The sequence below is a fragment of the Hippoglossus hippoglossus genome, chromosome 13 (assembly GCF_009819705.1).
Source record: "Hippoglossus hippoglossus isolate fHipHip1 chromosome 13, fHipHip1.pri, whole genome shotgun sequence".
Lineage (NCBI taxonomy): Eukaryota > Metazoa > Chordata > Actinopteri > Pleuronectiformes > Pleuronectidae > Hippoglossus > Hippoglossus hippoglossus.
This window is the reverse complement of record NC_047163.1, coordinates 21191736-21219646: the sequence shown is the minus strand read 5'-3', so window position 1 is coordinate 21219646 and position 27911 is coordinate 21191736. Positions and strand designations below refer to the sequence as shown.

The following is a 27911-nucleotide window of genomic DNA, read 5'->3' as shown; positions in this document are numbered from 1 at the left end:
CCTTCGTGTTCTCCTGTGACGACAAGCAGGGATCTTATCTCTGCTCTGCCTGGAAGACCTCTCCCTCATAATCTCAGCAGGACAATGGCGCTAAATTGAGAGAGCAATTAACATGTGACTGCTTATCTTTTATCGGCCGTGTGGCACATGAAGAGGCTGAATTATTTATGTGCATTACGTGTTTTGACATTTCAAATCTTTATGGAAAGTGGATGTGATTTATGTCACCATAGAGACTGAGTGTGTTTGTAGGGTCTGAGGCCTGATCAACGTGAGGATCAGCTGTGTCACTTCATGACTTATAGCGTTTGTAATATTGTGCTTCTGCTGCTTCATATTAAGAAAAATAATCCTAAGCACATTTTTATCCCTTATTCTTGAATAAACACAAACAAAATATGTATCACACAAGTAATGGATGTTAACTCAAAAATAACAGTGACATTTAGGAAGAATTCAAACCTGAAATATTCTTAGCCATCTAAAGTGGACATGGCACATTTGCTAGCAAAAAAATCGGGTGGTTGCGGAGCATGAGGTAGAGTGAGTTGTCCATTAACCATAAGGTTAGTGGTTTGATCCCCAGCACCTCCAGGATGTGGGCTAGTGTCCCTGGGCGAGATACCCAACAGTTGTGCCGGCAGTGTGTGTGTCTGAGTGTGTCTTAATGTGTGCGTGAATTGGTGAATGTGACTTGTATTTAGTGTTTTAAATGGTCAATAAGACCATAACAGAAAAGTGTGATATAAATATAGTCCATTTGCCTGCTTACCCATCCAGCACCTTGTGAATTAACTCCAATATTTACTCCCACATTAGCTCTGTCCTTTGTTTAAACCTACCTGGCTCTTTAGCAGCTGATTGCTCCTCTATGTTCACCAGTTAGTTTTTATATTTGTCTGTGTGCTGTGTGTTGCATGCTGCAGCTTTGTTATTGAATACTTAACACTAGAGTTGACAAAACATACAACTGTCATCTGTAAAACTAAAACAATCAGCTGAAAGACACTAAAAACATTCTGTAGATGTTGAACTTCAGAACAAGGTGAAAATAGTTATTTGGTTCAATGCCACATGAGACTCATAGTCATTTTCTCCCTTTGTTATTATAAAAATATTGAAGTACAGCTAACGTTTTAACGTTGAAACCTAAATTGAGGCACCACTGTCTGCATCAGCTGCCTTATAATAGCACTCTATGTATTTTTACATTAACTTTTAACTTTCTAATAACAAATGCAAATATGAAATCATGCTGAAATTTCATCAGTTCTTTGCACAGGTTGGTACACATTCCACATATTTTTTGAGATCTATAAATTGATATTTTTCAGAAGATTCAGTCTGTCATCACTTTGTCTTGTGTGGGATTAAACATCTACCAAAACAGCATTTTTCCAGCTTCTTATCTCCATAATTGAATGCATTTCCTGTAAGGATGTTGGGGCAAGGCACATCAGACAGTTTGAATGTCTAAACCCATGGGTTTAGTTTACGGAAAGAAGACGGGCTCATTTAGCGTTGGGGGTATTTTACTAATTAAAAATGTAATTTACATTCCTGATGCAACTTGCTGCTTTCCAGAAAGAAAAAAAAGAGGCTTTGAAATGCAAATGAGATGCTAATGTTTTTTTGTGTAAATTATGAATTTCTCATTTTGATGCAAAGCCCAAACTGGTGTGATACTTAAAGATGATTGCTGCACTCTGTCTTTTATTTTAGCAGTAATTTGTCTCATCTGAGTTTATCACCTCACAGTGACAAAGGCGCCCTCATGCTTTGTTTTTCCATAAGTCAGTGTTGATGATGTCATCTGAGTTAGCACGGCCTTTTCGTACTGTTGGTTCCTGTTTTAGCAACTTGCACTGCTTCAACACCCCCACCCGAGCAGACACACACACACACACCTTGCCAACCTCTCTTGGCTATTACGACATTCCTCTGTGTCTCTGTCCAACCTGTGTGCTTAAAATAGGTGTAATCTAGGTTAATGTTCAATTGGAAAACTTTCGCATTTCAGGAAATAAGCTCATTTGTTTCACATCTGAGAGTCAGATGAGAGGGATGGTACTGCTCACACATCTGTACACTTCATATGAAGCTAGATATAGCAGGTGAATAGCTGAACTTAGCATTCAGACTGGTAGCACGGCCCTCTGAAGCTTACTGATTAACATGCTGTCTCGTTGTGTTTACTCTGTAAACCAACAGTTGGGATATGGTCCCGAGTTAATGATATAGTATGGCTTGATAGATTCAGAAATCTCACCACAGATATAATTGCATTCAATTATGTAACTGTAATCTTTAGTTTATTTTCTATCCACTCTTATCTTGCAAGAAACGAAGTCCTTAAAGAAAAGCTGAGGAAAACTGCTGTCATCTGAGGTACAGTGTCAGCGTACAGGCTGCTGTGCATAAAAAAAGTTTATTTATTCTGTTTTGTTAATAACATGCACAATAGACCTCAATAGTTTGTCAACTTGATTTAAAAAGTTAAAACTCTACTTTCTAAATCTGCACAATGGATTGGCACATTGGCTTGTCTATCCATCATCTGAGACCAGACTGATAAACGGGAAACAATATAAACCAAACTACAGTATTTGAACATTCAGAAATGGCCGAAGGACTTCTTGACTTGTTGGCAATGTATCATCCTGGGACCCCACTCAAGCTGCTGCTCCTTTTTGCTTTTTATATCGTTATTTAGTTCTTTAAATTATAATGATATTGTATAGTATAGTAGTATAGTATAGTATAAAAAATAACAAGGCCTTACAATTCCGTGCTCCATCTAGAGTTTTGCACATGAATTAAAAAAGAAACTTACTCTTACATGCTTATCTGCCATGTGTACTTATATGTTTATTTATTAGTCTGTATGGTCTGTATTTAAAAAGTGCTTTTTTAGTTTTGATGACCACTCAAAGCACTTTACAGTTTATGTACTTTAAATAAATTGCACTTTTAGCTCAAGTGGGATTGTGGGCCTCACTAACTTGTGTAATCCACTGAAACTAAAGGTAGAACATTTTAAACTGTGCTGTTTTTTTTTTGTGTGTAAGAAATTAATAGAAATGACGTTTGTGCTGTTTTCCAGGCTGCATGCTGTGTTTTGGCCAATCAAACTTCTTCCGCTTCAACCACCCTGAAGAAGCCTTCAGAATGAAGAGCATGATGCCCCAGGGAGGAAGTGTCTCCACGGGGGACTACAGAATATGTACAGGTAATGCATCAGGCACTAATGTGCATCCTTATATTACACCCATTAATTTGCGTGTTTTACTGTATTTTTCGGCCTATTTTCACTCAATAGCTACACCCTTTTCCACCTAAAAAAAGAAACACCAGGCCCAGTGTGAAAAAAAGACACACTGAGTTTTTGTCACATTAATAAGAAAGAGCATTTCTCCTCCTGATTTCTGGTTTCGGTTTGGCCTTATATGGATGAATGGCTGACATTGTTTCGGAGGCGAACAGGTTGGTGGTGAGGTGGAGCAGCAGGGTTGTTCATTTTATAGGTGGCTGCTTGCACTGCAGTAAACCCTGAGCATTTTACCCTTTTTTATAGCTGGGATAGAGTGGAGGTAGCAGCAGCTGTTAACACTATACAAGTGTATTCATTTGTTGATAAACAGGCAGTGGTGGATCTAGGATTTTTCTAAATCAGGGGCCATAAAGGGGCCACAATTTACGCAGAGGGGCCAATTATATGTCCAACATCCATGCGCATTTCCTGATTCATTAATGTTGACATTTAAGTCATTCCTTGTTTACTGTTAGCTCTATAGCTTTGAGCAAAGCCACACATCACTGAATATATATTTTTTAATTGTTCCTTGTGGACATTGTGTTTTCAAAGAAAAATATTTTTAACAATTGGTCATACTTATTGTTGGTATTGTTATTTTTTTTAAAGACTACTGACTGGACAGGGGCTCTTCAAGGGGCCAATGCTATTCCAGCTGCCACCCCTGAATTTGTCACTGTATACAGGACTGAGCCAATATATTGCTTTTGCACCTTGATTTCCTTTTCAGATTTTGCTTTTTTGTATTTTAGTTATTCTTTTTTGTATTTTTTATTAATAAGCTAAGTGAGTTTACACCACTATTGCTGTAAGATCTGCTTTTAGACATGGAAAAATGTCATTATTTTTAATGCCCCGAAATGGTTCTCTCTGAACATTTCTACATTAAACATGTTGAATATGTAATTACAGCTCTGCTACAAGAGCGTTAGTGTTGGTATCTGAATTTAAAATGCAGCACCCTTTGAACTCTGAAGCCTGAAGAGTGCCCAGCATGTTTTATGAGCATCTCATTCCTCTACGTCTCCAAGCAAAGTTTTTAGCTATGTGTATGCCTGTGTGTATTCTGAATATTCCTCCTCATAGGCTCACTACCATAAGTGTATCTTTTCTTGGCCAGCTCCACTAGCACGGATCTGCCATGGCATTGTGTCATTTCCCTCCTACTGTTGACGCTACCTGCTACCAGGGCACAACTACAGCGCGCAGGCATGATCGCCGGGTGCTGTGTCCTTCCTCTCCCGCTAATGAAAGCCTTCCGTTGTTTAGAAACCTACCATTTTCCTCAATTATGCATTCCTGAGTTGCATCCAGATGAAGACTGCTTATACCACTCCCATGATAAAGAGGGCATATCTGTCATATCTGCTTGGAGAGACTTTGAAATTACACTTGTTATCTGTGTATGGACTCGTTAACCAGAGTTTTGGCACGTACACTAGGCATGTACGTGAGTTGTCACGTGATAATGCGTTTCAATGCGTGTTAGTATGGGCTGAGATTAAATATGATACAGAGTGAAAGCACTTGTGTGCACAGTTTGAAACTGCTGTTCTCTATTGAACTTAGTGATATGGATGTAGCCTATAAGTGCCAAATCTGTTCAGTAAGATAGGAGATCAGGTAAAGGTCAGGTTTATTACACATTGGTTATGAGTATGAATTGGAAGGTGTCATGCACCATGAAGCCAGCAGCAAGTGAAGTTGGGAAAAGAGGAGCCAAAAAGTCCAGTCAGTTACTTCAAAAATGATGAAGTGTGCAGACACCAGGCTGAAGTTGGTTTGATAATCACTAGCACGTGTTGTACCAAAGAGTCTGTATGTAGGTGAAGTTGGTGAGAAGTTTACGTTGACCCCCTGCATGTGTCAGTCTTATCAAATGTACACACCAGCTGTGATGAAGGTTAGGTGACTGGCACATAACGGTACATTTGCGTAAAAATTGCTTTTCTATTCTGCATCTGTCCTCCTCCTGTGTTCATTTGTCACACAGCTTTGTGGTGCCACACTACTTTCATGATGCCGGTCACGTTCACCTGTCTGTTGTTTGGTTTTGGTGAGCTTTGCCAGGTCAGTGACGAGTCCACTGACCAGCTGTCTCCAGCCAGCTGTCTTTCAGCTCCCACCTCTTCACTGATTGGACGTTTCCTGTGCCTCTCTGCCAGGCCAGCAGACGGCTTTGTGGCGCTGAGCTGTTTGCTTAAAGAGGCCGAGGGCTGGGGTTACAGTATCTTTCTCAGAAACTATTTATAAACCTCCAGTTCGTTCTACTGTCTGCCACCTCTGCCCCCTCCATCCCTGGGTTTCCCCTTCAGTTCCCTCTGCACCCCCCCACCTGCCTTCTATATGTTTGCTCCGTCCACCTTCTGTCTGTGATGTGACGGCTGTATCCGACACTGGCTGCTCGAAAGTGTGTGTTAAGCAGAGCTGCCGACAGAGCTGAATGTTTGGGATGCGGTTGATTGTTATTGTGGTTACTCTATTATTCATTATTCATTTTAGATTTTATTACGCAATAAAAACAACGGGAGCAATAATATAAATACAATACAATAGAATTTGATTATTTACAGGACAACAAGAGAAGTCTGTACCTTTTATTCCGTTTAGCTCCGCATTTGAATTTCAGCAGGTTAGGGTTATGGATTAATAAGGTCTCTATTTTAGGATGCATTTGTTTTGTTTTATTCAGAATTGTATATGAAAAAGCTCAGTGTAGGTATGGTACATATAACCTATTAAATAATTGTTCTGCATTTTTTGTTTTTGACAGCACATATGACAGACTCTGTGAAAACTGAATGTTATTGTTTAGACTGTATCATATTTTATTTGATTATATTATAAACATGTGTTTAAATGGTGGCAGGATATAATTAACTCAGTTAACTCAAGTATTTTTATGTCACTCAATTTATGCTCAAATAAAGCTTTTTAAAATGTTCCATCTTGAACAACTACTGCAGTAAAAATCTTCTTACCCATACATAATAATTAACTTATACAACATATACAAGTATAGCAGTCACATTGCCATTAATTTGTTGCTTTATAAATACTTTTAATTTTGATACTTCAATTCCATTTTGTAGTAATACTTTTAATTTATGTGACATAATTAAAAAGTATTTTCCCTGCAGGAATTTCTCTTGAAACGAACTGTTAACTTCCTCCTCCCATAGTTTTGGTGCATGTCATAAAAAGGCCAGTGCTAAAAAAAAATCAAAGAAGTTTACGGTCTAATAAAATATGGTTATGGCTTTAGTTGTTATTGTTGGCTGCGTGTGTGTGTGTACAGACAACTTCAAACAGATGCACTAAACACAGTGTTTTTAAATGAATTAACTTCCACAAAGAAAAAAACTGTTGTCGACAGAACTCGACCTCGGTTTTCTTCACAGTTTTCTCCCATTGGAAGTTGTTAGAATAAGACTTCCGTTCCTGTTTAAGCTAATGTTCTGTCCTGATGATCAGACCTTATTATAAAACAAGTAATTTAAAAAAGCCACTCATTGTCACTGAAGAAAATCAGTGAATGTCATTCATTGGTGGTCCAATAGCAGAATAACTCCTCCTGATGCATTGTTTTCAATGCAGTTGAAATACCAGCATAGTAAAATAATTATTTCAGAAAAAAACTTCTCATCTAGAATTTGGACATTAACAGAGAGCAGTCCACCGCTGACACAGTAAAGAGCTGTCAAAGTTCACAGCAGCCTGGAGAGGAAGCGCGACGTCAAGTCAACCAGGACACCGGGAGTAGGGCGATTTTACCTTCAAAATAAAAGACAACATCATTCATTTGATAGGAGCGGTCTATTTAAGAAAGGTATTCATTCTGGTGTCATGTTGTTCTTAAAATACAGTGTACAGTGTAGAGCCTGCCTACTATTACCTTTCATAACTCAAGTGACAGTGTTGGTATTTGACATAACGAAAATAAACTTATTCTCACACTGAAGACATCCCATTAACCCTGAATCTATTTTTGTTGTTCTCAGCGATGACACGAGGTTTACAGTAATATTTCCCGCGTGCACTTAAACGAGACCGCTGGTTTTACTTTGAAGGCCCTGGTGGGAAAAGCCGTGTTTTGTTTCCGGTAGCTTGACGGCAGAGGTACCGTGGGCAGCGGCGGTGCCTCAGCTCCCCAAGCCCCGGCTGAAACATCACCCTCGCCGGTGAATCTCCAAATCTCCCTCGGTGTGTGTGGAGCCAGGCGCGGCAGGGCTCCGTCACACCCCGGTGCGTCTGTCCGCGGTGTCCGGAGGATGTGGGCCTCAGTGGGCGGTCATGTTAGCAAGTGAAGCCCGCTGACACTGACCGGGTCGCAGTTGTGCTCCTTCATGTGAGTAACCCCGCTGCTCGGTGTGTGAGGGCGAGAGAAGTGATGAGGCACCGGCCACAAGACACAAGACCGTTCGCTTGTTGGTCCTGGAGGGTTGACACAGGTCTTCAATAAAACATGTGATCAAGTAGAAAAACACACATATGTTGGCTTGGACCGCAGAATCACAGTGTGAGGGGGGGGAATGTGGGGGGACAGCAGAAGATCCACATGTTTGTGCATCGCAACAAGCTCTCACTGATGATGTCACCGATGCCGAACAGTAGATGTCATCGTGTTTAACCACATCTCTCATGTCGTGTCGTGTCAGACTCGCAGTTTTTACCGCCGTGCCAGCAAACGTCAAATTGCCCGATTTTCCAATGAGGTTTGGCATGGTGGACTCGGAGGCGATGACATCATTGCATGGGTTTTCCCTCAGCAAACGGATGCATTTATTTTTGTCGCCCCCTCCTCTGTACACCCCACCCCCCCAGATTTTTGACCCTGCACGTAATAACCCATCAGGGTTGTTGTCATTGAGATTCACGTGGAGCTCAACAGATGAAGCGTGTCTGTGTGATAGCCTGCAGACCATGATGCTCTATGATGCTCATGTGAATGTGTGCAGGTTTCATGAAGGCAGAGTCATCACAAGGGAGCAGGCAGCGTCCATCTCTGCTGAACACAGCTGATGCATTATTTGTGCCTATTTTTTGCTGATGGGACGTCGCTCTCTGACGTCATCTCCACTAAGAGACAAAATTGACTTCTGTTTCTATTCTGGTCTGTTTTTTTGTGTTATCTTCTGCTTGGCTCCGTTGTCATCTGTCTGATTTCTAATGTTATTACAACACCATTGAGCATGACAGCTCTATTCTTCTGTCGTCTCGCGTTACCTCCGTGTTCGCACTAATGACTCCATACTGCAATTATCCTCATGTTTCCATTGAAACAGACAACGAGTCAATTTACGCAGATTTCATTTAGCAGTAATAGAACCTGATCTGTGCTCTGATCCTTGCCTTAAGGCCACGCTGGTGAATCTCCCACGTGGCCATGTGTTTCTGTTGCAATAATCTACTATGCTGACATTAAAGAGAGACGGTTAAGATTAGATTATTCGGCCTGTGTCCTACGTTGCTTTCGGGCTTTACTGTAATTGGGTTACGCAGGCACATTTATCTCCTGATCCCTATCCATTGCACAGGCCTGTCTCTCAGTTCATCTCCTCGCCTCTGTCCTTCCCTCTTTCCTCACCACTAATCCCTTCTCTGCCCTTGTGATTGTCCGGATTCTACACTGGGCCAGGAAAGCATGGATATTTAGTGATGAAGTTTTCACAAGATTATGACTGGACGTGGAGGTTCTGAATTATCAAGCAAATTTGTTTCTGGAGAGGTCAGATACTTTTGCAGTGTGATTTCTGCACAGACACACAACCTAACCAAACAAGGGAATGCAGGAATGAAAGCAAAGCACTTTGTATTAGTTATGGAAAGATAAGGGGCAAAAACAGCAGCAAACATGAACAAATTTGCTTTGAATTGACAATAGTTAAACCAATATTGCAGTAACTCACTGTCAGAGTAAGAGTCATTGAGTCATACTTGTGCTAAGAGCTAAGGTGAGTTGTTAAGAGACCTGTGAGCAAAGTCTTTTTTCTGGTAAATAAAGAGCAGACAGTGACACTGGCTGTGTTAATGTTCCTACTGGTGAGAAAGTAAAATGCAGTGAAAGGCGGTATTACAGACATGAGTCTCAATATTTAACACTCTCCAAATAGTAATGCTGTGACACACAATTTCCAACTCTGCAAAGTTATGACAGTGTCACTCAGTTAATCATCTGTTTTGCCAATTTTTGGGTAAACAGTAGAATTACACTGTTACACATTTCAGAGAAATCTCCTGGGAATATGGGCTTGAACCCATTTGATTGACAAATGCAGAACTCTGCCAGATGACTTTACATTGCATTGCCAAGTTTAACATTCTTGTTGGAGAAGCCTGAAAGTTTTTTGGCAGAGCTCTCAGATTCAAAGTTAATGTCAGTGTGATTGTTACACATAGACCTTCCTTGTATCAAGTGTTTTTAAACCCAAAGCTTGATATTCTTTTCCTGTTTTCTCCCCCTTTAGACACAGAGAGCTTCGTCAATGGGAATCACCAGTCCAGTCCCGCCAAGTCGCCCCCAGCTCCTGGAGAGAGAAACCAGTCTGAGCACAGTGCAATCGTCAGCTCAATTGAGAAGGACCTCCAGGACATCATGGACTCCCTAGTCATGGATGACCCTCAGTCTTCTTCCTTGGAGGCCAAAAAGCCTCCTGGAGACCAATCAATTCCTCACTCACCTCTGTCACCCATGGTTAATGGAGGAGGACGGTATCTGCTGTCCCCTCCTACCAGCCCGGGGGCCATGTCTGTGGGGTCCAGCTATGAGAATAATTCCCCTCCCTTTTCCCCCCTTTCCTCACCCTCAGCAGCCAGCAGTGGGAGCTTTACCAGCCCATCTCCTAGTGGAGGACCCCAGGACCAGAGTTATTCTCTGCCACCAGTGCCTGTACGCTCCTCTAGCTACAATTTCACCTCCCAGCCTCCACCTTTACCCCAGCCACGGACCATTTTGCCTAACTTTAGCAGCGGTGGGGCTGGTCAGAAGGTTCAGGAAAGCCCAAGGCTGCAAAGGATGGTCCTAGCAGAAGCTCCTCCGAGCCCCAAGCCAAGTCGCAGAGGACTAGGCCAAGATGGTTCTGAAAGCCCTCGACAGATGTCCCTGCTGTCCTCTAGTGAATCTCTCAATAGTAGAAACATTGTGCCGAGTAGCCCCAGACTCACTCCTAAATTCCCTACTTGTTCGTCCCCATCTCCCTCCAGTCCCAGGACCAAGTCAACCACGGTGCTCCATGAAAGACCTGCCAGCCCCTTCAGAGAGCAGACCACTCTAGCTGATCGCTCCCTCCCCTCTAGCCCTTCCAGGCAGCTTTCCCAACCCTTCAGAGCCTTCCAGCCTCCTTTGGACCCCATTGTGCATGTCATCCAAGGTTCGCCGCTTCAGCAACATCCACGTTCACTGCAGCCCCCTGAAAGCCCTCGTATGGTCAGGAGGAACCTGGAGCTGAATGGTGGGAGCGGAGCAAGCAACACTATGAGAGAGCTGCCTCCTCTTAGCCCCTCCATGGCTCGGAGAGGCGTCCCAGTACTCCCAGGAGCGCTACCAGGGACAATCCCTACCTTGAGGACCCCAGATAGTCCCTCAAGTCTTTGCAAGCTTGTCCCAGAGAGTCCAAGGCTCAGACGAAAGACTGGATCTACATCTGAGGAGCAGATGTGCAGCAGGGGAGTCAGAGCCCGCAGTCCATCACCCACCTCTATGATGATGGAGGGCAGTGGTAGTTGTGCGGGGGTACGGAAGGCGAGTGTTGGGAATACCCTGTCTCCTGCTTACAGTCTGGGCTCCCTGCCTGGCTCGTCCCCTGCCGCCAGTCCCAGGACCCATAGAAAGATGTCTGCAGGGAGACCCCACCCTGGGATGAGGGAGAGGAAGAACAGCATCACCGAAATCAGCGACAACGAGGATGAGCTGTTGGAGTACCACCGGCGACAGAGAGAGGAGAGGCTTCGAGAGCAGGAAATGGAGAGACTGGTGAGTCAGGATCACATGTCAGCATGAAAAACTGTAATTCAGTTTAAGAATATCTCTCAACATCTCTTTACAGGTTAATGTAATTTTGCTTAATACTTCTACTCATTTCTGTAGCTGATTTTAAAGAGATTTTTACTCATTGTTATGGCTTAATTTTACATTTTACTAGTGTTTTACCAGTTTGTCACACAGCATCTTTGCTGTTATCTACTTGATACCAAACGTTAATACACAATATAAAAGTTATTCTGTGACAGATAATGCACTATTGACAATTGTTTTTTATACTGAACATGATTGAACCCAAGGTAAAAATAAAAATTTTGTCCAATCAACACTCTAAATTAAACCATTTAATCTTTGATTAGGTGGAGTATTCTAAGTTGTGTGCCAGCCAACTGAAGGCGTTTAGTATTTATAATTACAACTATCTCTGCAATGTTCCCTTGAGCAAGGCACTGAGCCCCCAAATTGTTGTGGTTGATTATTTGAAAAGTAATGGACCATGCCTGTTTAAACAGGATTGTGCAAATGTGGAATTTTCACTAAATTTAGTCTTCTAATGAAGAAAAGACCCCCCCAAGGTGATGTGTGAGGATTTTACTGAGGATCTAAGGTTTGGAAAGACCCTCAAGCTCCCTCTAACGCATCTAAAGAAGTTAATTAGAGTGATTATCACCTGAAGAATTTCTGTTTGTGATAAAATTTTCCTGGTCTAACTCTTATCTGTCCGACCTCCTAGAGGAAGGGAGTGTAATGCCTACAGTTATCTCCATCAAGATAATTTTTGGAACTGGTTACTCCTTTTCCAAACAAACATGAACTGTCTGCAACTTGGCTGTTGTCTGTCTAAACTGCTGCCGACATGCGGTCTCAGGGCGCCAGATGAGCCCATAGCAACCAATTGTTTGTTGTTTCCTAAACTGAACAGAGGGGGTGGGGAGCGGTGGTAGACATCTTGAACTTGTCTGCCAGTCTGAATGAAACAGCAGAGACAAAGTCCTTTAAAAAGCCTTTACATGCGTTTGTGCTTGTGTGAGTAGGCGTCTGCCCGCCCTGCTTGTAATTACAAAGTGTGAGACTGAGTGAAGCCAGCTCAGTTGGATAGACTGAGACGACATGCCTTCCATCTCTATGTACCAGGTCATGTACTGGTACCTCCTATAGAGGCTTGGCAGCGCTGCATTCATACACAAGACCCTGTTTAACCCTTGATGGTGAAGAGAGCTGAGGTCTTTGCTGCAAGGCCAGTGAGAGAGATCTACTCAAGTTAGTCATATCAAGACACACATTGACTCATTTGACTGCAACAGTTGGCACATTGACATTTTAATACTTATCAGATGCTAGTCAGTGTTATTTGTTAGATTTGCTCCTCACCATGGATATACAAGCTTTACTCTTTAGATAATATCTTCTGAAGATCCTGAGTGGTTCCTGCATGATTCTATGCATTGCACTGCTGGTTCATGATTGGCCGATTTCTGATTGAAGGAATCAGCAGCAGTTCCTATAAGAAGTTCTCACTGAGTGTAAATGTCTGGACTTCTTGGTTGTTACAAAAGTTATAAAACGTATTTCCAAAATCTCAGTAACATTTGCAGTAGTGCAAAATGCTTGAAAGACAAACTACCTTACTTTTTCTGGACATAAATGTAAATTCTTTGAGATAAGAATATAATAAGACCTGTTGAGACGACCTACAGTATGAGAGTGAACAAAGAGGGTAAACTGTATAGACATCTTACAGGCAGTAGACATTATAAGAAACAGTTGAAAAGAAGCATATGTTCAGAAAACTGTTAAGAGGATGTGTAATATGCACATTGCTGTGCTGCAAACATTTTCATGAGATATGTAGGTTTTTAAATGTTGCCAAACTTATTTAAAATCATGAAATATTCAAACTGTTCTGCCACTAACTCATCTTTGAATATCAGTACTAAACACATGAAACAAAGAAGCTAGTATAGCTTTAGTATTGCATCATATTAAATCATTTAACATAACTACAATGACACTAAGAGAGCGCAAAACTCCACCACCTCTGCCAAGACTCCCCTAATAAAACCACATTTACATTTATATGAATTCACTAGATCCAGAATTTTATTTGGGTCTGTACCAAAATGCACACACTCATAGATATCTAGATCTATGACTTGATCTCAGAGAAATGAATGAAAATATGTTAAAGAAAGTGCTGAAAAGATTCTGCCACTTGATCCGCATCTGGATTTTTCCCGGACCCATACACACCTTCCACCATGTTTTGTTGTAATCCCTCCAGTCATATTCATATTAGACCCGACATTTTGAAATGTACTTCTAACATGTTCACACTCAATTCTCACTCGTTAAACACAAAGTTGATGGAGCATCCTAACACACACAAGTTAGCTCTCAGTTATTAGATGATATGTCATATTGGTGGTTGGACTTAGTTTGGAGCCAACTCCCAGTAAACATTCAGGAAAAGCTCTAAACGTTATACCCAGCAGTCTGCATTATGTTGGGTGAGTCCAAACCTTTGAAAATGTTCTCACAGGTGTGTCTCTCCCACCACTCTTGGACAATAGATTAATCCTGAAAATTTAGCACCTTTCTCCAAATGAATGTGACACAGGTGATTTTTTACCAATTCATCTTTACTGCACATATAAGCCGTCACTTACACCAGTCTGTCAGACTTCACATCCTTTGTTCTCATCGTCTTTAGCCACCACAACCTTTGGACTAGTACAACAATGGTCACACAAAGGATAATATTTGCTTTAGATTTGTGCAAATAGCTCACGGACTGCAAGGTCAGAGATACATTTGTATGGAGTAAATAAGGCTCACAGGGACCAGCAGCCTGAGAACAAGGCAAGATTCCTCAGCAGCCTGTTATGTTATTGTATTTTTCGAGTGCAGAAACTCAGGCGTGGAGCTGCAGGGCCTGTAATTAGTCACAGTTGACTCACTGTCATGACAGATTTTTCTTGCCCCGGAGTGTCTGCGTTTAAAGCGCTTCACACACAGCCTGCTTACCAGAAAACAAAGTTATGAGTTCTAAGAGAAGTTTGTTCACTGAAGAGACTCTTATTGTGAAATCAACAGGAGTACACAGCTCAGAGGCAGCAGGAGGCTACAGCGACTCTCTTCCCCACATACACTGATTTATTAGCTTGATGATACTCTTGGAATGGGTTGTAGCAATACATTGTATGATATCCCACACCCTTATACCTAATAATCCTGAAATACTTTTTCATAATATAGTGAATATGATGTACATTCGCAGCCTCACTTCAGTCGTATTGTGGGTGAAATATTTTCCATTTAGAAATAGATATATTTTCTTAAAAGAAAAAAGTGGATATAATTTATCATTTATAACTTCTCATTAGCAGTATTTACCATCGAATATGAGGGAGACCATGTGGACTATAGCCTGACTGATACAGAATACTTTAGGCCAATACTGATATTGGGGAGATTACAATATCTAAAAATGATATATTGGACATAGATCTTTTTAAAAGCATAAACCTGCGACAATAACCTGTCTTGATGCAGATCTCTTATATTTTGATATGGTGAAGTTAGTAAGCTGAACATTTTACTGTTTTAAAATCACCTCAAATCTATTTTGATATTTATGTGCTGCAACGTTTGCAGACACAGCTACTGAATACTAGTATACTATATTTGCAATAAGTTAATCAAACCAGATGATATTTGAAGTGCAAACTCATATATATATATATTTATTTAGATGCTTAGCTCTAAAACTACCACATCAAAACCCATTATTGGACATGATGATATGATAGTATCATTTTTGCCTTCTGTTAAATGTATTGGGTCAACCTGGAGATGTAACAAACTTCTAAAGGAAGTCCCCTTTTATAGGCCTGTACCATTCTGAAACTGATTCTGAATCTGTGAAACGAAAGTCCACAATTTTTATTCTATTCAAAGTTAGGGAAATATTCTTTTAATTTCACATTCCATATATTTTTATTTCTTCCAACTGCATATGTCATGTGACTATTTTGGTCCAATCATTATTGAATGATCACGCCTGCATTCACAGTTTTTCTAACTGGCTCCAGATGAATAATAACCCTGAGACTGCAGAACCCACAGACACATTCAGGTCAGCAGTGTGGGAACATTTTTAGTTTTTGGTTTGGTCAGTTTTTAACCCTCTTCTCATTGGTCCCCCAGTTTCATGGTGGCGCTGAACTAAATTCATGCGACATTGTGACTGGATTTCACACAAGTGTACACAATATATTATTATCCTGTGTCTCCCTCAATTTGTCATGCTTTTTCACAGGAGACTTTTGACGCGAAATAGGTGGCAGGCCAAACACTTGATTGTTGAGAAAGAGGATGTGGATGATGTGGGCATTATCACTTAAAAAGATCACCCCTCCTAATATCAGTAGGGGTGTTTAACGACAGTGAAAACTCCTTAAGCGTCTTTTAATTCTGCTCATATTCATGTTTTCGTTTGGAGCATTGGGTCTAAGTCCACTCTAATGACCCGTCTGCAGGGAAGACCCTTTTCCTTAGTCCATCTGATCCAAGCTGTCTGGCCTGGCACTCCTCTCTCCCCTCGGTCACCCGACTGACACGCTGTCTTGCCAAACACACTTGGCATATGAAGCGAGTCGCAGCATGTTTCATCTGTGGCAGACACTCGCCCCCGCTCGTCTGTCCACGAAAGATGATCTCATCTTTCCAGTGACGTTAGATAAGAGGACACCATTGTTTTAATGAGCGCTAACTTTTTGGAAGGGACTGGATCAGTGTGTGCTGTTACTTTAAAGGGGGCACAATGGGAGTTTCAGATTACTTAAAATGACATGGAAAGTGTTGCATGTAACCAGCACTGCAGGATATTTTGGTGGCTAAAAAGCCTTGAAGCTTCTCTTTTCAGAAAATCACGAAGAAGCTAGAATACTCGCTTTGTTATTCGCCGTCTCGGAGGATGAAGAACTCCTGATTGATTTCCACTGAAATTTGCCAACTCAACTTTGAGTGGGATGACAGGGAGCTGGATTCAAGGGATTTTTTTTCAGGGAACTCCACTTGACATATCATGGTTGGAGCTCCAGTTCTGAATATATATCCTAGGGCAAACATTTGGTTTGGTGAGAATTTAAGAGGAAGTTGGCCTTTATCGTCGTGTAGTCGTTATACCACTAACCACCTGAACCAGTCTGCTATGTCCCCTCCACCTTCTCTTCTGTCACAAATGTTGTCACGCAGAAAAATCGCTCCTGCATTGTTGGCATCTTTGCCGCTGTTCGCGAGGATTAACGGACCAAATATACCTTCACACTTATCAAACAGAGCACCACACATGTTTACCAGCATCTTGTAGAAACAAATATATCCAGCTCCTGTGGGACACCAGACCTTCCCACCTAGGCAGCCAAATATATCCTGCACCTACACTGATACACTGCTGCACAAACCCACTGACCAGAGGGTGTAACTTTAGTCATGCTGAAGTGGTGACTTAGGAGATTTGTTTTTGAAGGAAGAAGAAGAAATAGCAAATAAATGTTTGGACTACTGGATCAACCCAACCATCTGCATGTTTGTGTTTAAATCGTCGGTTGGGTGTCAGGAGGCAGATTACTGTGATTTTAAATGTTTTGGTTGAAAACTTAATAGGAAGAGAGAGACGAGCTTGGACAGATAAGACAGTTGGGTCGACTCTGTGGCTCTTTATCTGGGACAGCAGCAATAAATCTGTTTCTGTGCCCTGTGCTCCAAAGGAAAGCTGCACTAATCCAGTCTTGAGAAAGCACCAACAAATATGCCACGTGTGGATTTTCTCCACCGAAGACAAGTGGCAGATCAGGACACATCATGTCACTTGATGCACTGTTGCCTTTATACTTCCTATATCGGTGCTTTCAGTATTAATGATGATGTTTCAGATGTGTCTTTTTTTTATAGAACTACAAATATCTTGGTATCTAGGTGCTGCCTGCTGTTTAATGCCCTCTCCACTAGAGGGGGTCATTTAACTGTTCAGGACTACAGTGAAGTCCGCTCTTTTATTCATGTAATTCTTCACGGACCAGCTTCCACTTCATTTAAATTGTTCATTAAGTTCATGGTAAAATGTTCAATAATAATAAATAACTAAATAAGATCAATTAAATTAATAGTGGCATGAATAAATACAGTGAGAATAAACAATTCAACAATGACAAATTTAAATAATCCAATAAATAAATAATAAATCCAATCAGTCCGTTGTCTTGGTTTGAAGTCAGCAGAATAACCGGTTCTACCGTGGCTGTCTCAGCCGATTTTAATGACATGCAGTTAATTCCGTTATTGTAAGAAGAGGTAGGATTAAAACATTTTATAATAATATCACAGGTTTGCAGATTTATTGAATTATTTCACTATTTATTTGTGTTAATCTATATATTCTGTCTGATTGTATCATTGTCAGTATTTATCTCATAATGTCTTCTTTATATTCATTCATTCATTTCAGGTTGAATATTCTCCGGCTCCATTTGAAAAAAGAGTTCAGAGAATTGTAAAACTACGTAAGCATTTTAACACTGAGGTTTTGTATTTCGGGTATTAACTGCAAAACCAAACAAATATACAAGTCATTTTAATGTTTTTTATATTATACTAAATATGTATTTTTAATCAGATTATTTTTATAATTAATTCTTTTAGATGAAACATTTGGTCTGTAAAATGTCAGAATATACTGAAAATGATTATCACAAGTTAAGAGGAAACCAGGCTGAGGCTTTCAGATGTCCTGTTCAAGCAATAGTTAACATTAGTTTACACTGACATACACGACAAACTAAAACGCCTTATTAGACAGGGCAGAGAATGTTACATATTTAGTGGTGTTTTTATTTGAAAAATGTCTCCAGTTTTCCAATTAAATGAACATTTTTTCTGTCAATCAACTAATAGATTTGTTGAGTAAGCATTGCAGCCCTAGTATATAATTTCTTTCTTCCTGTACTTACTTAGAGAAAATACAATATATTACTTTGTAACACAACTATATATAACACAAAGTCAATTCAGTATTTTGCTCTTCTTATTGTTGCTATTATCAGGGTCGGAAGAACGCTTTCTGTGTCCTCCACGTCATTAAAATGGTTGACCCACATAAACTGATAAACTGTCGGCAGGTCTGTGTTCTCGGTGTATACACAGGATTGTCTGCATTATTTAACAGCCAAGAGAGAAATAATTACACAAACTTAGATTGTCGGTAGATATGCCTCATACTTTTTAAACAGTTTAACAGTCCTTTAAAGTAGGTCTGTCTGTCACTGTAACAGATTTTAGTTTACATGATCATCATGACCAACAGAATTCATGATCATATTATTGTGACATCTTGACAGTCTGGGAAAAAAAGTTTTTATCAGTAGAATTCTGCATTACCTTTGTTGATCTATCTACTAATTCCAGTAATATCGGTCTGTCTACATGTGGATCTCCATTCAACTTATCAACTTCACACTTGGCATGTGTATTGTTAGAGGCACAGGGAAGGGCTGTGTTGAAATAGGTGCAATTTGGACATGTGACAATATTGATAAAACTTCAATAAATGGCACCTTGCAGTGGGGGGCGGGGCCCTAACAGGCAGTTTGTGGACCAAGTTAGAAGACCATTTTGATCATTTGCTTATTTTTATTTCACCTTATCAAACTGACACAGACATTCTCTGTTGTAGTGGGTGCTGATCTTTATTATGGCAACAACAATCATATAATCCCTTCCTGTTTAGCAATAGTCTTACAAAGTAAAAGCACATGTTCATCTTGTTGCTGTAATACTTTATATCAAGTGACATCTGAAATAGCCGACATGTTAAGTATAGAAACACAAGTAAATCATTTAAACTTACATATAAACCACACACGTGAACAGTAATAAAGCAAATTCACTTTCATTATATAAAAAAATTGTTTAGAATGGGATCTGCACTAGTTATTCAAATACTACAACATACTAACACGTACTTATGCTTTATGGGTACAAGCTTTTAATTGAGTGTTCAGCTCACACCAATATTTCATTTTTAAAACACCAATTATACGGCAACACCTCTATTTTTAAGCCTGTTATCCCTGTTATCTACACCGTGGAGTTCTGTATTTATAACATTTGAAACTGAAGACATTACAAATTTACACTAGATTAAATTGACGGCCTATTTCCAGAAGCGAGCAGACACTGCAGACTGTATAAGATCTTCTTGGTATATAAAGTTAGACACTTTTCTTTTCTTAGAATCAGCCAGTAAGCCTGACTTCAGGAAGTCCTTACAAATGTCAATCTCTAACTCCGCCCCCCCCGTTCACACAGACTCCTCACCATCTCTCACAAGACTATGGTAGGGGTTGGGCTGAGGTAGGGGGGTGGTAGGCTGCTCGCCATTCGTCCCAAAGTAGTGCAGCCGGTTCTGAAATCACTTTACAGTACAGCAGGAGCTGCATGGAAGCACAGCTCTGAAGACTGAGTCATCTTCCAGTCCTGCTACAGAGCTGCAGAGTGTGGATCCTGTGTGTGTATGTGTGTATGTGTTTATGTGTGTGTGTGTGTGAGAGAGAGAGAAAGTGAGTGTGTGTGTGTGTGTGTGTGTGTGTGTGTCTGTCATGGACTGGTATCATGTGCTGGGGAGCAGGACTATACCGGCTAGGCGAGGTCAGAGAAGGGATCAAGATGGGTTGTATATGCTCGCTCTGGCTAATGAGAAGCCAGTCTTCCTCAACAGTGTGGCAGAACTCATGAAGGTAACTGATGCCGCTGCTGATATAACAAATATTTAAAACACACAGTGGATTTTCCTGTGCTGGGGTCTTTGGTTTTGATCTGATTAACGAGTGTACTGCTCAGGGCCTGTTGGCTACATGTGATGATGTGTGGTTCCAAGCTTTCAATTGGTTCAGTCATTACCAGTTCAGCTCAAAGGGAGCTTTCAGACTGTGGGACTTTATGAGTTGAGCTTATGATATGTTACATGTATTCCCATTATGGCTGAGGAAATTACACAACCTGTAGTCTGTGGAAATCTCAGATCTACAGGGGTTCCTGAGCTTTTCAACCCCAAAATAACTGCAGATTTAAACAATGGCCAGAGATTTGGTAAAAGCATACAAAGATTATTGATTTGAGCTAGTTTGCTAATAGATCCCCTCTGTGCACTGGGGCTGTCTCTTTTTATTCCAAAATTCATTCAAAGGTGGGGGGGAAAGTTCTTATTCGACCTGTAATGACCCGTTCAAATTCAAAATGTATGGTCTAGAAGCGCATTAGAGGCTCTGAAGCAGTTTGTGACCTGGTCCAGCAGAGGGCGATCACTGTCGGCTTGACACATTGCGTGGCCTCTTGACCTATCAGTAAAATAATGCCGTAATGTTTCGGTGTTTTGTTACGAAAATGGAGGTCATCACAATCGTCACACCATCACCACCTGAAGCAGTGTGTGGAAGTGTTTTGGATTCTACACTGTTAAAGTAGATGTTAAAGTAATGATCAATGATGAGGCTGTTTGTCGTCTTTGTCGTCTGTTAGCAGCAGCTGAGGAGGCACCACAGACGAGCGGAGCAGCGTCAAGTGTTCAACCTCGGCGTGCAGGCGCGTTAGGGTGCACATGTCGCGTTAGGGTGCACATGTCGCGTTAGGGTGCACATGTCGCAGTGGGTCATGTGGTGCTGTAAGCTAACTTGCTGGAACTGATGTTATCGCTAATCTGTCATTGTAATCAGGGAACACGGGACTCAGGGAGTTAAAAATTCAGATATATTGGCCAATATATATAAATTTTTAAAATGTCAATGATTCCTAAGATGTTGCTTTAAAAAAAAATGTTATTCAGGCTGGAAATTTCACAGTTTATCCATTAACTTTATCATGAATAACTGTAGATAAACAGAAAACACAAATATAACAACATATATATATACAACTCAAATAAAGACTAGAATTTTTTGTAGTATATATGTAATTATAAATGCACATATCTGCTTCATTTATTCTGTAGAATAAACTAAGGTTATTGTAGAGAGGGGTTAAGTCATGGAACTGACTTTACTGATTTAGTCGATGTACATGGAGCAGAGGAGTGATAAATATGAGGGGATATAATGATGACAGATAGGAAAATAGAGAAATATGTACCTTTGGGTGAGAGTGTTGTTTCCATCCAACTTTTCAGTTTCAGAAAGCTGCGAACTGTATCAAAATCAAACTGAGGTTCCATAAGCTGAGGGAAACGTGAGAGAGCAGTCTAGTGCACTTTGTAATTACCAAGGAACATCACTGGATGCCATATTGATGTTTTACAATCATTTCAGAACATTCACAAAATTTTTTCACCTCGTATATCATCTGTCATATTCATATGTAATTTTTCATGCTTGTTAAGTCTGCAATTTCTGGGGAGTGGTAAAAAGATTCCTACCTCAGTTTGCCAGAGCCCAAACAGACTTATGACTCTGAATAGTTTATTTTGGCCAACCAAACTAAAACTTTCAGTTGACACTGAACGCACCATATTCTGCAACAGTTTGGCATATTCACCGGCTGTGTGGCTCTGTGGATGGCAATGTTGATCTGTCGGCCCATCCACCACTTTGGTCCAGACAGAAATATGGCAACAACTGCTGGATGGGTGGATTTTTTTTTTATCAAATATATATTTTTTTGGCGCTAATAAAGATACACTACATTGTAATTTGCTGTGAACTCTTTAAATAGACAGCGGGCTGTGGAGCTGCAGGCGGCTGTGTGCATCCTCCAGCTTGACAGCTGGTGACCGTTTGCTGCTGTTTACTTTTGCTGGTATGCTCACTATAAATCTCCTCTGGCTAAACAGTCTCACATGGATATTCAGCACAATGGTCCACTACTGTACCAACCCCGTGCTGTTAACTTAGAGCTTTCGGGGGATATTGGCATTTAATATCACAGTTGCTTGTTCACAGTAGAATATTAAACAAAATAACGTTGTTTCAACTGACAGCACACATCACAAAGCTGATCTTACCTCTGCCCCATAACATTTACCAAATCATAAGCCTGTTTATTATCCCCAGCAATGTTTAGAGACTGTAAAAAATAAGACTCCTGTCTCGCCTGTAATCACTGTATCTAGTCTGGAATAGTTTGACATGATGACTGGAAAGAGATGCCTCCAGGGTTCAGCATTTTAAATGGCAGCCACCCCCACACGGAGCAGCAACTCCATAATTTCATCTGGAGATCAGTGCCAGCGACAGCCAACATGGTGGACCACCAGCTTGTTATCCACAGAGGTTTACAGCTGCAGGAGAACCTCCTTGTCTTATTCTCCCTGCCTGGCTTTGATGCTTATGTGTTCAACAAGGGAGAGAAAAAAAACTGCAGCTGGAAATTAAATATAAATATATTTCTTGTTTGGATCACGACAAAGCCTCTGGGGATCAGTCTGATCATGAATGAGGTTTGTTTCTGTTTTCGGAGACGCTGAGTAGGAGTCTCCCCCTTCGTTTACGCTTGAAATACTGCGCACGTAAGATTTACACCTGTGACATAGGTGCGGGCTTCAAGGAAAAAAAGGAATAACTGCTCTGATCAAAGGTGCACAGACGGGGAGCGGCCCTGGGGTGCTCGAGGAGGAGGAGGAGGAGGAGGAGGAGGGGGAGGGAGAAACAACAAAGAGGCTCTCAGGGGAGAGAGGGAGACACAGGGACGAGATGCTGACTGCTGGGAGGAAGGAAATAAGCAAAGAGTAGAGTAAAGAGAGCGTTGTGAGTAAATGAGGGAAAAGTGACAGAGGCAGATGCTGGATGTCACATTAGAAAACTGTCTACACTCCATAGCAGAGTAAATGAACTGGGTTCATTCCTAATTGCTGCACTTTAAGTGTAGGAAATGTTTTGTGTACAACAAACAGCATTGTTGCATCAATTAAAATAGGAAACAGCAGTTGACTTAATAATACTCCATAATGAGATTAAATGAGCTGCCTTGTTATATTGGAGATTTTTTACTACAGCGTACTTGGTCTGATGAGATGGACATGGTGCCTATTATAAGCAAACCAATACACAAAAACAACATTGTTGTGTAAGTGACAACACAATCTTCTCTTGTGTTGCAGTTATTTTGTGTTTCAGTCTGTCCCAGATGAAAATTTCAATGATTAAATAAATAAAACAAGAAGTAAACTCACTGTACCGAATCAGTAGACTTTTTTTTATCGTTTGTGGGTTTTGGTCCATTTATTCGCTACCTCGCTCATCTTTTAGATTGTTTAAAAAAATATAACTTAGAACTTTACAATACAATATTCTGACAACTCATTGTCACCATAGCACCAGTTTAAAAGAGTTGATAAAGATTGGATTTTAACAGTTTAGTTCTTTTAAGCCACTTTTCTTAGATACATCAGCAGCAGCAGCAGCCTCAACCCAGAAATCTCTTCATTAGTTATAATGAGAGCCACCCACTAGGTGAGACATGGGGGGCTGTGGAATGTGTGAACTGTGGGAATCAGGCATTCCTCCACAGCCCCATGGTTGTTTGGTTCATAAAAAGTCACGTGCATGGGATTTATACTGGCTGCACAATACATCTAACAAATACTTTGTTATTTTTAATAATGTCTGTGGGTCTTAATTGGTAATTAAAGAAGAGAATAACATTTCCCATTCTCATTTCATAGCATTTGTTAGATGTTCATTGTTTATTTCTTCTACTGCAGTATATCTAGGAAGTAATTTAGCAGATGGTGCTATTTACAGTTGGAGCACAGTCAGTAGTGATGAATCAGTGAGGGAAAGTTTACGCATGCCTTCATAGATGGATATTGAAGTGAGTGCACTATATGACTGCGCTGCCTTTCAGGGGCTGTTTGGGAAAACATGACTGGACTGAGCTGTGTGTTTGTATGTATCACATCGTCGGTTGTTTCACACTTGGACTCTGCTGTTTTTTCAGTATGCCCTGATGACACAGCAGGGTTTACAGAAGCAGCTTGGACTGCACACACACATGTCAGCTGGTGTGCTTCGGTGTAATATAGTGAGCTTGTCATACATTCCTCGAAGGAGCTAGTATGCACCTTAGGGTTAAACGCATAACTACAGGTTACAGGGTTATAGTTGCTTTTCACCTGATCTAACTATGATGTAATGTAAAGTGTGTGATGTGTGGCTTTAATGTGTGATTTGTGTGCAAGAGGAGAGCTGTAGAGACAGGTGATGTCATGCAGTCTCCTTTCATCACATCACTTGACCTGCTTATTATCACAACAGATTTCAAATACACATACACTTCAAGTTTTAATGTTGTGGTTGATCATGTTTATATACATTTTGTAATTGTTTGTTGCCGTGATATTATTATTTTTATTATCATTATATTTATATATATATTATTATTACCATATTTTTCCTCTAGTTATCAGTCAGTTATTTTGAGTTCATGTTGTGTAGGAATAATCTGGGACTGGGAATATCACGTGAACACTATCTCAAGCCGGAACAACAACTCAAAGTTGGTGAAAATCTTGGTACATGAGTTGCCCAATTGCCGCCATCATCACTTATAAACTGATTCATATAATTTTACCATCAGCTCTAAATAAAAGCTTTAAATGTGAACTTGAGAAATGTTATCTAGTCACATGAATACTGCACGTCCATCTCTCACAGACGTGTGACACCAAACCTTTTAGCCGGTAGAGATGTTTCTGAGTGTTTGCTTACAATTAACACTGAACATTATAATTTAATACCTTTACTAAATAGAAATAGTACCACTGTACTAAGTTAAGTGCAGAGAGATAATTAATGTTGTCATTTAGTGCTTTACGAATAAAACTGAATCTAATTAAATAGTGGAACCTAATTAACTGGTGTCTATTAGCTGCATGCACAGTCCCAAAAGCACTGCAATACACTGTGTTTCAAACATTATTAAGCACAGAATAGAATATTTTTTACAAATCCCAGTGTTGTACATTTGATATTTAGCATAAGAGAAGACAGTAGTTTTTTCTTTTGCGCACCTTTTATATGTTGACCTTGAAGACAGTTTAAATCTATATTGTGGTCAGATGGCTGAAAGTTGCCGTGGAGTCACTGTCACCTCCAAACCTCCCAGAGAATGGGTGGGTTTGTTGTTACGCTGGTGTCAGGAATCGTGGGTGGTACTTAGCTTTCAAAGGCCAGTATTTGTTCATCTGCCTTTTGGCCACGCTGGCTCAGTCTGGATGAGAGCCTCATCTCAAGATTCAAGCTGTTATTTCTCACAGTGTCCATCATGAGAGTGAGTATAAGACCGATTTTCTCAATTTCTCTATTCTTTTTCCTCCAGGATCACATTGAATTTGATTTGCTGTTAATTTTTTCAGGCTAATTTAAGAAAAAGAAAGAAATGGCTACTTGCGATCTTTTGGGACGTTTTGTCATCAGTTTACCCCGGCAGAATTAAAAAGGCTTAAACTGCATAGGCTTATTGAACCATCGTGCAACCTCAGTGTTTCCAACTGGGACATGGGGGCTTGCATTCTGGCCAAAAGTTTTGGATTAACACACTGACCTGTTGTACCAACTTGTTCTCTCCCAGCCAGCTCTGAGAGCCCTGACAAACATGCTAATGATATCTGCAGAGAGACCCAGAGACTTATAACATCTACATTTTTTATATTACTACAACCTGTATTGAAAACAACATAAGAACATAAAACATTCTTCTGACGGTTTAAAAAAAATACCAAATCAGAAAACAGAAAATATAGGATTCATGCAAATCTGTCAGCATGCAGTTGTCAGGCATCAAATGTGATGCTGCGTCAAGTTGATTTATGATGAGACCAAACACTCTGAATGGTTTAGAGTGTGTTTCTGTGATGCTGCTACTCATCCACCATACAGGTTTGTTAGCCTGGAGGCTGTCTGGCATACACAATGATGGTGCTGGCTCTCAGAGACAGGCATCAGAACGCTAAATGGTCTAATCTATGTGTATGTTCAAGCAGATGTTGAGTGGGAGGCCTCGAGAGTAGTCATTGACTTGCCAGAAAATGTTTGAAGTTTGACTCTGTTTCTAGTGAATACTGTTCTGCAGCCTAAAGGGGGTCTTTTACTCCCACCCACTCAGTTAAGATCTGACTGGTCCCAGATTACAGGTTAAAGCCAGTCTTCCTCATGCAGATGCTAGCTCAGTGGGAACGTTATGCTGAAAAGACGATGCACCTGGCTTGTCAAGCGTTCCAGCACAACAAGAAACCCCAAAAAATATTATAGTGTGTTAAAGTCTGAGTTGACAGTTGTATGAGACAGTTGTATTATTTTAAAATTTGACCGTTTTATACCTGACAAATTACAAAAATTCCTAATCCTAATGCTAACAAACATAGTTGACTAAATGTGTGTCTACTAAGGATGCAACGATTCTGAAACCGTGTCACAAACTTCCACATTCTCATATCGCAATACAGGGGGATGGAACCAAGCTACCTCAACCTGCTGCCCTCTACAGGCAAACTATAGTATAACTATAACACATGTAAATCAATCAGGAAAAAATAATACAAACAGAACCGGGGCTTGAAGATCGAGGTCTGAACTAAACTGTTAAATTTGGAAAATCATTACACCCCTATATTCTACTCTACTTTTTGAAAAAATTGTTTTACAACTGCTTTTGGTCTACACACTACACAATTACTATCACTACGTGGACCTACTTTTTTTTGCATTTATCGGCGTCTTTCTCAGCAGATGAAAAAGAGAAACTCCCATTTGCTCAGAAAGCTGAAATCAGTAGAAAAGCCAGTAAGTGTACCTTGAATCAAGATATTTATCACTTGAAGACATTAACATCTAGGATTACTCACTATTCAACTTTAATACTGGTACTTTCAAAATATTACTGTCAGCCTATGAAATCTACATATAGTAGTCAGATCACGGAGCACTGGAGTCAGTTATTTATGAAGTCGATGTGTGATGCAGTTCTGCGGGGCTCTGCAGACGCTCTGTCTGCAGCTGACGTTTTAGGGTTAAGAGGTTACTCTGTCGGCCTGGACTGCCGGGGCCCCCATAGGTGGGCTGACCCCTCCGTAGTGACAGCTGGACAACCAAGTCACTGAGTCTGAGTTGCAGGCAGCACCCCAAGAGAGAGGCATTGTGTGAAACGCTGTGTTGTTTCAGGCGTGAGAAGAGTCTTGATAGACTTCATGTTCTTATTGAAACTGAGGCTGGTTGGAAAATCTTCATTCTTGAGTCAGATCACCAGTTTGGGTTTACTATTGATGTGAGAGTGGTTAACTGTAGTTAACCAGTCATAGGGAGACTCGACTTGTTGGTAGCACCTGCAGTTCATTTAAATGTTGTACTTCAATTGAATGTGATTGTTCTGTAATATAATCATAGATACATCAGTCGTGCCTCATACATACAGTGTTTGCCTTCAAGGTGAGGTGACTAACCTACACTACAGTCATTTAATATCATGGTCAGAGTTTTCTGATAAAATTAAAGGATATTTGTAATTATAATATATTTAACCTTAAGTGCAAAAATATACGTGTTAGTAGTATTAACAGTGGCAGGAAAAAGTATG

At 40.5% G+C, this 27911-nt stretch overlaps 1 protein-coding gene across 9 annotated transcripts in view; it reads left to right on the top strand.

Moving 5' to 3' along the window:
- phldb1b (pleckstrin homology-like domain, family B, member 1b) overlaps positions 1 to 27911 on the top strand; it is a 113604-nt gene that overhangs the window by 56922 nt on the left and 28771 nt on the right. For all 9 annotated transcript variants that reach the window (XM_034603974.1, XM_034603973.1, XM_034603972.1 and 6 more), the window contains 2 exons: positions 3104 to 3229; positions 9781 to 11285. In XM_034603974.1, the coding sequence (XP_034459865.1) occupies positions 3104 to 3229; positions 9781 to 11285 (1631 nt within the window). The remainder of the gene's footprint in view (positions 1 to 3103; positions 3230 to 9780; positions 11286 to 27911) is intronic.